This window comes from Sciurus carolinensis, chromosome 11 (assembly GCF_902686445.1).
Source record: "Sciurus carolinensis chromosome 11, mSciCar1.2, whole genome shotgun sequence".
Lineage (NCBI taxonomy): Eukaryota > Metazoa > Chordata > Mammalia > Rodentia > Sciuridae > Sciurus > Sciurus carolinensis.
Genome location: NC_062223.1, coordinates 15,610,088 through 15,626,608, shown reverse-complemented (window position 1 = coordinate 15,626,608; position 16,521 = coordinate 15,610,088). Strand labels below are relative to the sequence as shown.

The 16,521-nt window shown below is 40.2% G+C and overlaps 1 protein-coding gene across 1 annotated transcript; it reads left to right on the top strand.

The window, feature by feature from the left end:
* Positions 1-2,555: 2,555 nt before the first annotated feature.
* Positions 2,556-3,578, top strand: LOC124959037 (olfactory receptor 5AN1-like). Its single transcript, XM_047517691.1, has one exon. It carries the CDS (start codon positions 2,556-2,558, stop codon positions 3,576-3,578), a length of 1,023 nt encoding a protein of 340 aa, XP_047373647.1.
* Positions 3,579-16,521: the final 12,943 nt, after the last annotated feature.

The window sequence follows — 16,521 nt, the reverse complement described above, 5'->3', positions numbered from 1 at the left end:
TCTCCCTCACTTCCATCCCCTGCACCTAGGGTTCTTTCTCTGTATCTTTCTCCTTAGCCAATTCTCGGCACTTCAGTGGACAGAATAATCTCAAACCTAAAATTTCAGATATTCCTCTGGGGCGAGGGGCGGGTATTGAATTCTTGTGGCTGTGACCTTGAAGGCTCTCACTTTCTGTTTTTTCACTTGTAAAATGAGGATCATAGGATCATCTAAGTACAAGTAAGGCCATTCCCATGTAGCCCGACAGGTTTTTTAAAGTTAGCAATTGAGAGTTAACTCAAAGTTAGTAGTTTTTAGAGTTTCCAGAGAATTTCCTAAGATCAAAACATGCCTATCTATGTTTTCCTATTTGCTCCATCCCAAAACCCTTTTCATTGAGTTTTGCCCTTCAGGATTCTTTTTGAAATAATAATGATTAAAGTCATTTCCACTTAAAGGTACAGAGTTGATTCAAAACTGCTGAGCAATAAGAGACACAGTCTTAATGATATCAGAGGGTACTTGCGAGGAATTTCATTAGACCCTCTGAAATCTTCCAGTAGTTCTCCATTGCCAGCTCTGTTGACCCTGGGGGTCTGGAGACGCTAGCATGGGTAGCACAGATATTGAAAATGTCCCTCTAGGCACAAATAGTGCTGGTCTAAATGTCCCCCTTGTATTACTTAGATTGTTCTTCATTCAGCAACATTCCTGGCTTTACCTGATTTTGTACCTGGCCATCTTCTCAGACTGAGCTTGTCTTTATTAGATCAGAATTGTAAAGGGTATGGATTAGCTACGTCCAACTGGCAAAATTCCCAATCAATATTTATATCAGGCAGCTTTTCTTCTCCAATCATCCTGAGAGATGGTGAATACTTGCAAAACATTTATCCAAAAACGTGAGTACATTTATAATTCTTTAAAATTTTTCCTCCAGTTCATCAAATTGTTAACAAAATCCATTTTCAGGACAAATTTTATCACGAATAAGAAAAACATTGCTCCGCTCTTCACTCTTTTCTGGGAATGGGGGGTAAATAGAATACACTTCAGCTTAGCTGATCATATCAACAGTGCAGTAAAGAACATAGTGAAATTCAGTGCAGTTGATGGATCTAGAGATTGACTTATTTTCATCAAAGTGAACAATTTTGTGGGTGTTTGGGGGATGTTATCTGCAAAAGTTTATAATTTCAAAATATTTTCATTAAATTGAATTCATCTTGGGTAAAATATGTGAAGACTTAAATTGAAGCACTCTATTCTAAAACAGCAATATTTCCAATTTTATCCAATCATAATGCAAATTAAAATAATATACTCAGTCTTATATCCAACTCTGGATAAAAGAACTATTTACCAATGTAATTAAAATTCAGTTATACAAGTGCTTGGTGGACCTGATGCTGACTGTTGATGTAGTGAAACATCACTAGTCTGTGTACTGTGTCTAGTCAGTGCTGTCTGCTCCAGGGTACTTGGTGGTGGTGGGACATGAATGTGGCAGTGGGAATTTGCAATCCAGCTAGGTAGAGATTACACAGTAGAAGAGAATAGAAATACATAGCATGATTTCTTAACAGTATTCTTGAGTCTAGGCTTAGAGATCATCTGATTAAGGAAATATTTTTATCAAGAACTCCTTGATACTTTAGTATTATTAGATCTTGCTGTTTCCTCTTTTAGAGAGACAAGTGATGCTGGGGGTGATAATATATAACATTTATTGAGCCCTTGTTGTGTTAAACCCTTTATATCATATAGTCCCTGCAGCAAAATGATGAGGTGGTTAATATCATTACTTCTAATGTATGCATGAGACACCTGAGGCATGAGAGTGTAAAAAAACAAATTTTGCTCCAGAAATGTAGAAATATTTGGAAGACCCAATACTGTGAATGGCCATTCCTTGGGCACATTATTATTCTGCTTCCCAAGAAGCAAAAGTCCTTAAAATTGAGACAGTCTTTGGGGTCAAGATTGTGCTGTGCTAGCTTCCTGTGAAGGCTCCCTGGGAGGACCTCTTACATGACACCTGGGGCACACGGGCTTCTTCCCCAACAAAACGTATCAGAACTATAAATTATGATTTTTATGTCCAGGTCAGTTTAGGATATTGTATTAAATGTACTTATACAAAAACTTTCATAACTTACTAAAACAAGGTAAAGAATTTTTCTTTGGGTCAAAAGAAGAAATTTTTAAAATCTACCAAAGTGACAATCTAAGACGGAAAACCGTCTCAAATTGTTTAGGAAAGATGCCATCTATGCTTTCAGGATTACGAAGCACTGGTTATAGAATGGGTGATCAGAAGGATTTTGAAAACCCTTCATTCCAGTGATCTCCACCTCATCCTTAATGATCACAGCATTTGTAGGGCACAGTCATGGAAGTTGCCTGTGAAATTTCTAAATATCTTTTTTAATTCTCACGAACTCCATGAATTGACTGGAAACCTGAAATACTGAACAGGTTCTTCCTGACAACGTGAGAAGAAAAGCTAAAGCCTTTTCCAGAAGGATAGGGAAAAACCTCCCCTTTCCCAGTGCTCCCTAAAGGAAAAGGTGATGCATAAGAAAGTGGCCACGCTGTCCTTCCTCCCGAGTCACCACCGCCTTCTTTGTCTCCTTTCTCACACCAGGAGCAGTGAGGCCATGACTCACAGGAACCTCACAGAGATCACGCAGTTCATCCTCCTGGGGTTCTCAGACTTTCCCAGAATCACAGCAGTGCTCTTTGTGACCTTCCTGCTGACCTACGTGACGACGCTGACCTGGAACCTGGCCCTCGTCGTGTTAATCAGGATGGATCCCCACCTCCACACGCCCATGTACTTCTTCCTCAGCAATCTGTCCTGCATAGACCTCTGCTATGTCACCTCCACAGTCCCCAAGATGCTGTCCAACTTCTTCCAGCAGCAGCAAACCATCAGCTTTGCAGGCTGCATGGTTCAGTACTTCTTCTTCTCAACCATGGGGCTGAGTGAGTCCTGTCTCATGACGGCCATGGCTTATGACCGCTACGCTGCCATTTGCAACCCTCTGCTCTACTCTGCAATCATGTCGCCCTCCCGCTGTGCTGGCATGGTGCTGGGAACTTATACAGCTGGACTCACAGGTGCTTTTTCCCAAATATGCTCTCTGCTTCAGCTCCACTTCTGTGGGTCTAACGTCATCAGCCACTTCTTCTGTGACATGCCCCAGCTGCTAAAAATCTCTTGCACTGACACGTTCTTCGTGCAAGTCCTGACCGCGATACTAACCATGTTCTACGGGATCGCGAATGTCCTCCTTATCGTGATCTCCTATGGCTACATTGTCAGGTCCATCCTGAAGATCACGTCTGCCAAAGGCAGGTCCAAGGCCTTCAACACCTGCGCGTCTCACCTCACAGCCGTTTCCCTCTTCTATACATCGAGTATCTTTGTCTATTTGAGTTCCAGTTCTGGTGGTTCCTCCAGCTTTGACAGATTTGCATCAGTCTTCTACACTGTGGTGATTCCCATGTTGAATCCCTTGATTTACAGTCTGAGGAACAAAGAAATCAAAGATGCCTTAAAGAGACTGCAGAAAAAGATAGACTACTGCTAAGGACCCAGATCCTCAGCTTTTGACAGATTTGGGCTAAAGGGTACTAAAGTGCAAGGGACTGGAACCTGCAAAACTCACATCAGGCTAGATGAAGGCTTAATGGGAAATGGGCAGCGTGCCCATTTGAACCAGCAGCTGACTCCGTGCTGCACCGTCACGTGTTTAAATCCTGGAGGTCCATTATTTTATGTTACACCAGGGGTGCCCTCATCATTCATTATTCTATCCACAGGTACTTGTGAAACACCATGATCTGGAAACTAGTTGCTTCTCTTTGCTGCTGCAGTTGAAGATTCCTCAAATCAGGACTCTCACTTTCCAGAAGAGATGCTGGCTGGGGCCCTTGGGAGCTAGACTCTTTGTCTTCCAGTTGATCTGCTGCAGCCTCCTAAGGACATGGTGATGGCCATTGATGACTGTCTTTCTGAACATACAATGCGGAGCTCCTTGTAAGAAATGCAGCAATACATTGTCCTGGTTCTGACTCCCAGAGAGACCAAGCTGAGACACCAAAGTCTTGTCTTAGGCAAATCAGTGCTAATCCTCTATATGTTTTTGCCTTGTATTTGTCTGCACCAACCACAGCCTGAGGAAAGAGGGATATGGTTTCTTCAGTTCCATGTGCTTAGGAATCTGATGACTTGACTTCTCTCATCCAGGGTCCAAAGAGGACTTGTGATGGGATTGATAGTCAAAGCCCAAGTGACGGCCAACACAATACCTCATATGGTGCCACCCTACCCTCCCCCATCCTCCCCCATTACATTCAATTTACCCTTGATTGACATGACCAGTGGGATCTCAAATTGTATCTGCTATTTCATGCACCTGTTCAAGTCTGGTGTTATGTAGAATATGTGAGTTCATTGTAATAACAGAGTCATTGAATATGAAATGTTAGAGACTAGCAACAAATGTGGTAAATTGGTGTACATTCTTTAAGCTGCCGATGCACATTTGACATTTTTTGTTCTAGAACTTTATGGTTGTGTGAGTGCGTTATGGTCCATGAAGGAGAATGACCGTTATTCTAATGCTGATATTTTTTCAGGGAGCTCCAAGAGACCCGGAGAGTAAATAGATTGGGTTCTAGACTGGGTACCCATTTCTGATCAGTTGTTTTCTGGTTCAAAAGAGAACATGTACCACATTCCTTTTATCCATTCGTCTCTTGATGGACACTTCTGTTGATTCCATATTTTGGCTATTTTTACAAGTTCATTTTAGTTATACATAATATTAAGGTTCATTATGACATAATTATACAAGCAGGGACTATACTTTGCTCTAATGCAGTCCCTAGTACTTCCCCTTTCCTTCCCCTTTTCTTACCTTTTCCTTTCCTATTGATCTTTCTGCTACCCAATTTTTTTAAAATCAGTGCCTTGTGTAAATACATGATGGTGAGATTCACTGTGGTATACTCATACATCAACACAGGAAAGTTGAGTCAGATTTATTCCATTGTTCTTTCCTTATCCTGTTCCTTCTCCCTCCCCCTCATTCCCTTCCACTACTTCACTAATCTCTCTTCTATTCTCTTGGAATTCCCACCCACCCCCATTTCTTTTTTCTCCCCGCTTCCTTATTTTAGTCTAACATCCATATGTTAGAGAAAATATTCAACCTGTTACTTTTTAGGACTGTCTTACTTCATGTAGCTTTGATAGTCATCCAGTTCCATCATTCTTTTTTATGGCTGAGTAACATTCCATTGTGTGAATACACCATATTTTCCTTATCCATTCACCTGTTGAAGGGCACCTAGGTTGTTCCCATAGCTTAGCTAATGTGAATTGAGCTGCTATAAACATCGATGTGACTGTGTCACTGTTGTGTGCTGATTTTAAGTTCTTTAGATATATACCAAAGGATTATATAACTGGGTCAAATGTTGGTTCCCTTCCTAGGTTTTGAGGAATCTCCATACTTCTCTGCAGAGGGGTTAGACTAATTTGCAGTCCCACCAACAATGTATGAGTGTATCTTTCCCCACATCCTTGCCAACATTTAGTATTATTTGTATTCTTGATATTTGGGCTGTTTTGAATAGTGAGAAAATCCCTGTGGAATGTAAATGACTCTTGGACATGCCAGTCTTATTTCCATTAGACATATGTCCAGCAGTGGTATTTCTGGGTCATGTAGGAGTCCTATTTAATTTACTGAGGAACTTTTTACTATTTTTCATAATGGCCATGATAAGTTACATGCCTGCCAACAAAGTAAGAGGATCTCTTTTCTCCACATCGTTGCCAACACGTCAACACTTGTTTTTTCATTGTTTCTAATGGCATTTCCAACTGCAGTGATGTGATCTCATCATGGTTTTGACCTGCACCTCCTTGAGAATTAGTGATGTTGGGCACTTTTTTTGTATGCCTCTCAGCCATGTTCTCTTTTGAGGAATGTCTGTTCAATTGTGGGTCCATTTTAAGTTGATCTACCTCCTCGTTCTTCTCTGTTGTGTTCCTTATATGATTTAGACATTAACCCTTTATCGGATACATAGTTGGCAAGCATCTTCTCCCATTCTCTGGGTCGTCTCTTCACTCTATTGATGGTTTTCTTTGCTGTGAAGAAGTTCTTTAGTTTGAGGTTCTCTTATCTAATTTTGCTTTTGTTGCACATGCTTTTGAGCTTTTCTCCATTAAATCCTTTCCTAAATGAACATAACATAGCTTTCCCTATGTTTTCTTCTGGTAGTTTCATAATTCCAAGTCTTATGTTGACTTCTTTACTCCATTTTAGTTCGTTTTTGGATGGTGAGAGACAAACATCACTTGGCTTATTTCTTTTTTTTTTTTTTTTTTTTTTTTTTTATTTATTTTTTTTACGTTTACATAGGGTAATGATGTTTATTATATTTTTCCCCTCCCCCCCACCCCTCCCACCCCTCTTTTCCCTCTACACAGTCCTTCTTTCCTTCATTCTTACTGCTCTCCTTAGCCTAACTCTAAACCTAACCCTAAACCTAATGCTAGCCCCTCCCACCCCCCATTATATGTCCTCATCCGCTTATCAGCGAGATCATTTGTCCTTTAGTTTTTTGAGATTGGCTTATCTCACTTAGCATGATATTCTCCAATTTCGACCATTTGCCTACAAATGCCATAATTTTATCATTCTTCATTGCGGAGTAATATTCCATTGTATAAATATGCCACAGTTTCTTTATCCATTCATCAACTGAAGGGCATCTAGGTTGGTTCCACAATCTGGCTATGGTGAATTGAGCAGCAATGAACATTGATGTGGCTGTATCTCTGTAGTATGCTGATTTTAAGTCCTTTGGGTATAGGCCAAGGAGTGGGATAGCTGGGTCAAATGGTGTTTCCATTCCAAGCTTTCTGAGGAATCTCCACACTGCTTTCCAGAGTGGTTGCACTAATTTGCAACCCCACCAGCAATGTATGAGTGTTCCTTTTTCACCACATCCTCGCCAACACCTATTGTTGCTTGTATTCTTGATAATCGCCATTCTAATTGGGGTGAGATGAAATCTTAGGGTGGTTTTGATTTGCATTTCCCTTATTACTAGGGATGTTGAACATTTTTTCATATATCTGGTGATTACTTGTACATCTTCTTCTGTGAAGTGTCTGTTCATTTCCTTAGCCCATTTGTTGATTGGATTATTTGTATTCTTCGTGTAGAGTTTTTTGAGTTCTTTATAGATTCTGGAAATTAGCGCTCTATCTGAGGTATGGTTGGCAAAGATATTCTCCCACTCTGTAGGCTCTCTCTTCACATTTCTGATAGTTTCCTTTGCTGAGAGAAAGCTTTTTAGTTTGAATCTATCCCAGTTGTTTATTCTTGCTTTTATTTCTTGTGCTATGGGAGTCCTGTTAAGGAAATCTGATCCTGAGCCAACAAGTTGAAGATTTGGACCTACTTTTTCTTCTATAAGATGCAGGGTCTCTGGTCTGATTCCGAGGTCCTTGATCCATTTTGAGTTGAGTTTTGTGTAGGGTGAGAGATAGGGGTTTAGTTTCATTCTATTGCATATAGTTTTCCAGTTTTCCCAGCACCATTTGTTGAAGAGGCTATCTTTTCTCCATTGCATATTGTTGGAACCTTTGTCTAGTATGAGAAAATTGTATTTATTTGGGTTTGTGTCCATGTCCTCTATTCTGTACCATTGATCTACCTGTCTATTTTGGTACCAATACCATGCCGTTTTTGTTACTATTGCTTTGTAGTAGAGTTGAAGATCTGGTATTGCAATACCCCCTGCTTCGCTCTTGCTACTGAGGATTGCTTTAGCTATTCTAGGTTTTTTATTCTTCCAGATGAATTTCATAATTGCTTGCTCTATTTCTGTGAGGTACATCATTGGGATTTTAATTGGAATTGCATTGAATCTGTATAGAACTTTAGGTAGTATAGCCATTTTGACGATATTAATTCTGCCTATCCAGGAACATGGGAGATCTTTCCATCTTCTAAGGTTTTCTTGAATTTCTTTCTTTAGTGTTCTGTAGTTCTCATTGTAGAGGTCTTTCACCTCTTTTGTGAGATTGATTCCCAAGTATTTTATTTTTTTCGATGCTATTGTGAATGGAGTAGTTTTCCTAATTTCTCTTTCTGAAGATTCATCACTTATGTATAAAAATGCATTGGATTTATGAGCATTGATCTTGTAACCTGCTACTTTACTGAATTCACTTATGAGTTCTAAAAGTTTTCTGGTGGAATTTCCAGGTTCCTCTAAATATATAATCATGTCATCAGCGAACAGGGATAGTTTGAGTTCTTCTTTTCCTATTCGTATCCCTTTAATTTCTTTGGTTTGTCTGATTGCTCTGGCTAGAGTCTCAAGGACGATGTTGAATAGAAGCGGTGAAAGAGGGCATCCCTGCCTTGTTCCAGTTTTTAGGGGGAACGCTTTCAGTTTTTCACCATTTAGAATGATATTAGCCATGGGCTTAGCGTAGATGGCCTTTATAATGTTTAGGAATGTTCCCATTACCCCAATTTTTTCTAGTGTTTTGAGCATGAAGGGATGCTGTATTTTATCAAATGCTTTTTCTGCATCTATTGAAATAATCATGTGATTCTTAACTTTAAGTCTGTTGATATGGTGAATGACATTTATTGATTTCCGAATGTTGAACCAACCTTGCATCCCTGGGATAAAACCCACTTGATCGTGGTGCACTATCTTTTTAATATATATTTGTATGCGATTTGCTAAAATTTTGTTGAGAATTTTTGCATCGATGTTCATTAAGGATATTGGTCTGAAATTTTCTTTCCTTGATGTGTCTCTGTCTGGTTTAGGTATCAGGGTGATATTGGCTTCATAGAACGAGTTTGGTAGGGTTCCCTCCTCTTCTATTTCATGGAATAGTTTGAGGAGTATTGGAATGAGCTCTTCTTTAAAGGTTTTATAGAACTCGGCTGAGAACCCATCTGGTCCTGGACTTTTCTTTGTTGGTAGGCTTTTGATGACCTCTTCTATTTCATTGCTTGAAATTGGTTTATTTAAGTTGTGTATGTCCTCCTCGTTCAGTTTAGGTAGTTCATATGTCTCTAGAAATTTGTTGATGTCTTCAAGGTTTTCTGTTTTGTTGGAGTATAGATTTTCGAAATAGCTTCTAATTATATTTTGTATTTCACTCGTGTCTGTTGTGATGTTTCCTTGTTCATTCCGAATTTTAGTAATTTGAGTTTTCTCCCTCTTTCTCTTTGTTAGTGTGGCTAAGGGTTTATCAATTTTATTTATTTTTTCAAAGAACCAACTATTTATTTTATTAATTTTTCCGATTGTTTCTTTTGTTTCGATTTCGTTGATTTCGGCTCTGATTTTAACTATTTCCTGTCTTCTACTACTTTTGGTATTGGTCTGCTCTTCTTTTTCTAGTGCTTTGAGCTGTAGTGTTAACTCGTTTATTTGTTGATTTCTACTTCTTTTTTGAATGCACCCCATGAAATAAATCTTCCTCTAAGTACTGCTTTCATAGTGTCCCAGAGATTTTGATATGATGTGTCTTTGTTCTCGTTTACTTCTAAGAATTTTTTTATTTCCCTCCTGATGTCTTCTGTTATCCATTCATCATATAATAGTGTATTATTTAGTCTCCAGGTATTGGAGAAGTTTCTGTTTTTTATTCTGTCATTTATTTCTAATTTCAATCCATTATGATCTGATAGAGTACAAGGTAGTATCTCTATCTTCTTGTATTTACTAACAGTAGCTTTGTGGCATAAAATATGGTCTATTTTAGAGAAGGATCCATGTGCTGCTGAGAAGAAAGTGTATTCATTCTTTGTTGGATGGTATATTCTATATATGTCCGTTAAGTCTAAATTGCTGATTGTGTTGTTGAGATCTATAGTTTCTTTATTCAATTTTTGTTTGGACGATCTATCCAGTGGTGAGAGAGGTGTGTTAAAATCGCCTAGTATTATTGTGTTGTGGTCTATTTGATTTCTGGAATTGAGAAGGATTTGTTTGACGTACGTGGATGAGCCAATGTTCGGGGCATAGATATTTATGATTGTTATGTCTTGCTGATTTATGCTTCCCTTAAGCAGCATGTAATGTCCTTCTTTATCCCTTCTGACTAGTTTTGGTTTGAAGTCCACATTATCTGAGATGAGGATGGATACTCCAGCTTTTTTGCTGTGTCCGTGTGCATGGTATGTTTTTCCCCATCCTTTCACCTTTAGTCTATGGGTGTCTCTTTCTATGAGATGTGTCTCTTGCAGGCAGCATATTGTTGGATTTTTCTTTTTAATCCAATCTGCCAGTCTGTGTCTTTTGATTGATGAATTCAGGCCATTAACATTCAGGGTTATTATTGTGATATGATTTGTATTCCCAGTCAATTGACTCATATTTGTTTTTGACATGATTTGGTTTCTCCTTTATTTGGCTATTCCTTTAGGCTAGCGCCTCCTGTTGCTGATTTGCATCGTTGTTTTTCATCTCTTCCTCATGGAATATTTTGCTGAGAATGTTCTGTAATGTTGGCTTTCTTTTTGTAAATTCCTTTAGCTTTTGTTTATCATGGAAGGATCTTATTTCATCGTCAAATTTGAAGGTAAGTTTTGCTGGGTATAAGATTCTTGGTTGGCATCCATTTTCTTTCAGGGCTTGGTATATGTTGTTCCAGGCCCTTCTAGCTTTTAGGGTCTGGATTGAAAAATCTGCTGATATTCTTATTGGTTTCCCTCTGAATGTAATTTGATTCTTTTCTCTCGCGGCCTTTAAAATTCTGTCTTTATTTTGTATGTTAGGTATTTTCATAATAATGTGCCTTGGTGTGGGTCTGTTGTAATTTTGTATGTTTGGAGTTCTATAAGCCTCTTGTACTTGGTTTTCCATTTCGTTCTTCAGATTTGGGAAATTTTCTGTTATTATTTCATTGAATAGATTGTTCATTCCTTTGGTTTGTTTCTCTAAGCCTTCCTCAATCCCAATAATTCTCAAATTTGGCCTTTTCATGATATCCCATAGTTCTTGGAGATTCTGTTCATGATTTCTTACCATCTTCTCTGTTTGTTCCACTTTGTTTTCAAGGTTAAATATTTTGTCTTCAATGTCTGAGGTTCTGTCTTCCAGGTGTTCTATCCTATTGGTTATGCTTTCTATGGAGTTTTTAACTTGGTTTATTGTTTCCTTCATTTCAAGGATTTCAGTTTGGTTTTTTTTTCAGTATCTCTAACTCTTTATTGAAATGATCTCTTGCTTCCCGTATTTGGTCTTTTAACTGTTGATTGGTGCGATCATTTAATGCCTGCATTTGCTCTTTCATCTCCTCCTTCAATGCCTGCATTTGCTCTTTCATCTCCTCATTAGCTTCCCTGATCGTTTTAATTACGTACATTCTGAACTCTCTTTCTGACATTTCTTCTGCTCTGCTGTCATTGGGTTTTATTGATGTAGTATCTAGGTTTGTTTGGGACATTTTCTTCCCTTGTTTTCTCATAATGGTCAGTTGTCAGTGGGACCCTGAGATATTGCAGTTTTCCACTATTGGCTTATAGTGTCCCAGTAGATTTCCAGTGTATCACCTCCCAGCCTTCAGTAGCCTGATGTCTTGGAGGAATCTGATAAAGCAGCTCATTCGAAGAATACTGCCCCTAGCCCCCTACTGGTTCCACGTTTTGGAACTGGCTCTGTGCGGAAATGCTCTCACTGTGGGCCTGCACCGTGCAGCTGGCCGTGTGGGAAGAGCCCACTGCCGGAGTGTGGAAGACTACCTTGGGAAGACTCAAGCTGCCCTGCCCGGCTCTGCTAAGCCACCTCTATCTGGGCCTGCCACCCGGGCTGAGCTTTACCCAGTGGGCAGACTCACCCGTGGCTCCACTTCAGTCCGAGTCTCTCAATGCCTCCCCTTCTTAACTCCTGGGTTCTGGAGCGACCGGGGGTGCAGTCTCCCTCTAGGCCGCCATCTTGGATCGCCCCGTGAAGAGAGCCCGCAGCCGGAGTGGGCAGAGCCGCCTGAAGAGGTCTCCTGCTGCCCTGCCCTTATCCCTGAGGCTGACTGCAGATCGAGGCTCTCCGCTGGTTCTTTGCAGGAGTACACTGCACTGCAGGGGCTCCGGGACTCGGAGCGTGCTCTGTTCAGACAGGCTCTCACTAGCGGGCCAGTTCCGTTCCGAGAACCTGGAGAAGCTGGCTGTGTGGGCGGGGCCCACCGCCGGAGTGCGCAGGACTGCCTGTGGATGACTCTAGCTGCCCTGCCCGGCTCCGATAAGCCACCTCTATCTGGGCCTGCCACCCGGGCCGAGCTTTACCCAGTGGGCAGACTCACCCGTGGCTCCACTTCAGTCCGAGTCTCTCAATGCCTCCCCTTCTTAACTCCTGGGTTCTGGAGCGACTGGGGGTGCAGTCTCCCTCTAGGCCGCCATCTTGGATCGCCCCGTGAAGAGAGCCCGCAGCCGGAGTGGGCAGAGCCGCCTGAAGAGGTCTCCGGCTGCCCTGACCTTATCCCTGAGGCTGACTGCAGATCGAGCCTCTCCGCTGGTTCTTTGCAGGAGTACACTGCACTGCAGGGGCTCCGGGACTCGGAGCGTGCTCTGTTCAGACAGGCTCTCACTAGCGGGCCAGTTCCGTTCCGAGAACCTGGAGAAGCTGGCTGTCTCACTTGGCTTATTTCTTCTGCACATGCACACCCGGCTTCTCCAGTGCTGTTTATTGAAGACTTACCATTCCTCACGGGGTGTATGTGATGCTTTCATTGGAAATCTGTTGGTTATCAATGTGTGGATTTACTTCTGGGCTCTTTTTCCTGTTCAGTTGGCCACTATGTCAGTTTCTATACCAGAATCATGCTATTTTTCCCACTCTAGTGGTGTAGTTAAGGTCAGGTATCATGATACCTCTGCTTAAGACTGCTTTTTGACATACTCTCGTTTTGGCTATTTGGGGTCATTTGTGATTTTGTTTGAATTAGATTCTAAAGAAGTTAAATGTGAAATAAATCTCACCAACACATTTTATTAAAGATCTTAACTGATGCTACGATGGGAGAAAAAGAGTCAAATTTTGAAATCCACTTTAAAAAGTAAAAATAACATAAATTTATACATAATTATATTACATACATTTATGCATAATAAAATCAATCAATCATGAGTGTGCAGGTGAGTAATTTGTTCCCTCATTTGCACACCACAGCAGTAAAGATATACATTTGATTCTCATCAAAATACTCTCTTTTGCCAGATGCAGTGTCATGCACCTGTAATCCCAGCAACTTGGGAGACTGAAACAGGACAATCAAAAGTTGGAGACTCTGTTTCAAAATAAAAAATATATATAAGGGGCTGGGGATGTAGCTTCGTGGTTAAGTGTCCCTGAGTTAAGACTTCAGTAACTACCCCTGACCCCAACCCCCATAAAAACTATTACCTTTTGCCTTTTATTCAGTCGATTTCTCTCTTTATCCCTAGTTTGAGGAGTTACCAATCTGGTTTTTGTTACTCTGTATTAGGTTTGCTTCCTTTAGACTCTCAAATTAAATCAACTCAAACAGCATGTCCTCATTATCTCTAGTGTCATTCAGTATATTTCTGAGAGTCATCCATGCACTTGAACTCCTCAGCCATTTCTTCCATTTAATGACTGAGTACTATTCCATTGCATATACACACACCACAATGTGCTCACCCATTTATCTGCAGTTGGACCTTTGGATGGTCTTGTGATTTTTGTCTCCTAAATAAGAACATTGGGGATAAATTTTTGTGAGTCATTGCATAGACATATCACTATACTGTATTGTGATCTCTTTTTAGCTTCCATATATGAGAGAGGACACATAGTATTTGTCTTTCTGGGTCTAACTTTCAGTTCCATCCATTTTGCTACAAATGATGGGACTTTATTCTTCTTTATGAATAATATTCTGTCGTGAAATTACCTCCATAGCTTTGGGTCTTAGGTGAGGCAGAACAACATGGTGGACTAGGAAGAAGAGAGAGAAGGAAAGTCACTAGGTACAAGATACAGTCCACCAATGCATATACCCAGTGACATTTTCTTCAGCCAAGTCCCATTTCCTATAGTTCCCAAGAGTTCCTTCTAGTTACTAATCTACTGAGAAGGTCATAGGTCACAGCCCTTGTGACACAATCATCTCCCAAGAGCCCCACTTCTGGATATTGCTGCATTGGGGACCGAGCCTTCAATCCCTGAGTCGTCAGACTCATATCCAAACACTAACAGTGGGCATCCTGGTCTTATTCCTGATCACAAGAAAAGCTTTCAACTTCCACCACCAAGTATGTCATTGGCTGTGGGTAGACATAGTCTAGTGACTTTGGGGTGCACAAAAAAAGTCAGGATATTAAAAATAGGTGTCCTTAAGTTGAAGGGGAAATAGTGCTTTCCTGTCTTTTCTATATTTTGGCAGTAAATTTTATCCAATAATTTATTTTTAATTTACTTAAAAGATGTACTCTGATATGATCCAGAAGAATTTGGGTGATATCAAAAAAGTCTTCTGCTATGCTTTTAAGTGAGAATACATTAAAGACCCTTTCACATCCCAGATGACTGATAAACTTGCTGGAAATATCCCCTCTCTATTTGTTGGGAATCCATTTATCTTACATTCCTTGACATATCCAAGCTGGGGACAACTGAGAGCATCATGAAGTTCTATTTGTATATTCTTATCTACCAAAAGAAAATTATGGGAGATATTCAAGGTAGTTAGTCATACAAATACTCAAAGAATAATTGATTAATTTTTGGTTAGACTTTGGTAGAGGGTGAAAAAAATATTTAGGACTCAGAATCCATGATCTTCAGTTTTTATGAGTCTACAGAATCAGATTGCTTTAGTTCCAAATATATAGTCATCAAGGCTTAGTTACTATAGTCTGATACATTATCATTTATCATTTATTATTATTATTATTTGGCTTTATTCTGCTGCAGCAAACCAAGAAGCCAGTAGCTCAAAACAGCCAGTAGGCTCATTTCCTACACTACATAAGGGTCAGTTACTCCATTCAACTCCAATACCACCCCTAATAGAGCAGCCACTGCCTTCAACATTACCCATTCCAGTGGCCAAGGGGAAAAACAAACATGACAAGTCTGAACTATCTCTTAGGGCTTTTACCTAGAAGCTACCTAACATCTCTGCTCATATTCCATTGACCAAACATATCTCAGAGGCACAAGTTGTTCTGAGCATTTACAAATTGTTACTCTGACAAAAGAGAAGAAAGTAAATATGGAGGAACAGCAGTCTGACGTCCTCCCATCTGTCCCTCTAATCACATACTGTTTGTTTCTTCCAACTTCCATAGGCACAAAGAATCTGTTCTTGTCCGCTATGACAGAGAGGGCCCAAACTCCTCTCAGACACTGCTTCGTGCTCAGGGTTCAGGATCTTTGAGGATTCCTAGCAGGCTCTGGTGGTGCCTCTGTAGTTCTTCTAGGTTTGCAGAACTGTCAATGAAAAGAAAAATTATTTGTCTTCTGCACACTTGATAGTCAATTGTGGAATCTGAATAGAATAATAACCATAAGACTTCTCTGCAGAAACTGAAAGACTGCAGACATAGCCCTCAGGGGTCTATGGCAGTTCCAAATGTCACCAGGCAGATTGCACTAGGAACCGCCCACATCAGGGGTGTAGATTATTGGGTGATTCGAGACTCTTCATTCTCCATAGCCTCCTACTTTCCATGCCACTTAGCTCCACCTTCTGTAGAGCTCCTACTTTGACATTTTCCCACCTTGGTCACATTTGAAGAGGAAATTGAAGAATCTCTACCTGTTGGGCATCTGAGCACCTGAGTCTGCTCACTGGTCATTGAGAACTGGAGATTTGTTTTGTTTTGTTTTGTTTTAACCAAGGATTTTTTTCAGTCTAACTAACATAGTAAAATTTTTGAGTGTTCAGATTAATAGTTGTTTTCTTTGCTACTTTATACAAATCAGCCCTAGAGGTCAATAGCCATGTATAGAATTCTTTTCCTGACATCTCTCATCTCTCTTCTCATTTCTGTTCTCTCTCCATCTCTCCCTCTCCCTCTCTCTCCTCTCTCTCTCATAGAGATATATCTATATACAGAGATAAATCTCTATTTCTTTGGATCTTGCTCGTTCCCCTGAATTTCAAGTACCTGAATAATATCAGAGAGTGTTACACTCTTTGAATATGTTTTCTATAAACCATTTTGTCCTTTTGAAGAGATAACTGAGCATCACAGAAGTTTCACTAACAGACTTCAGGATCATATTTGACCACATGCTTGAGTTGTCCATTGCTGCCAGACTGAGTCAAAACGGGCTTTTCCGATCACAGTTCCTTTCATTTTTATCTTTTTTCATTAGAGAAGATCAATTTTCTTTTCTAACCTCCCAAGTCCCTAGATATCTTAACATGGTCTGCCATCTCATTCATTCTTGCTTACAAACTGTTTTGTGAGCTTGCCTTTTGTGGGGCCTTGTTGAACACATACAACAGAA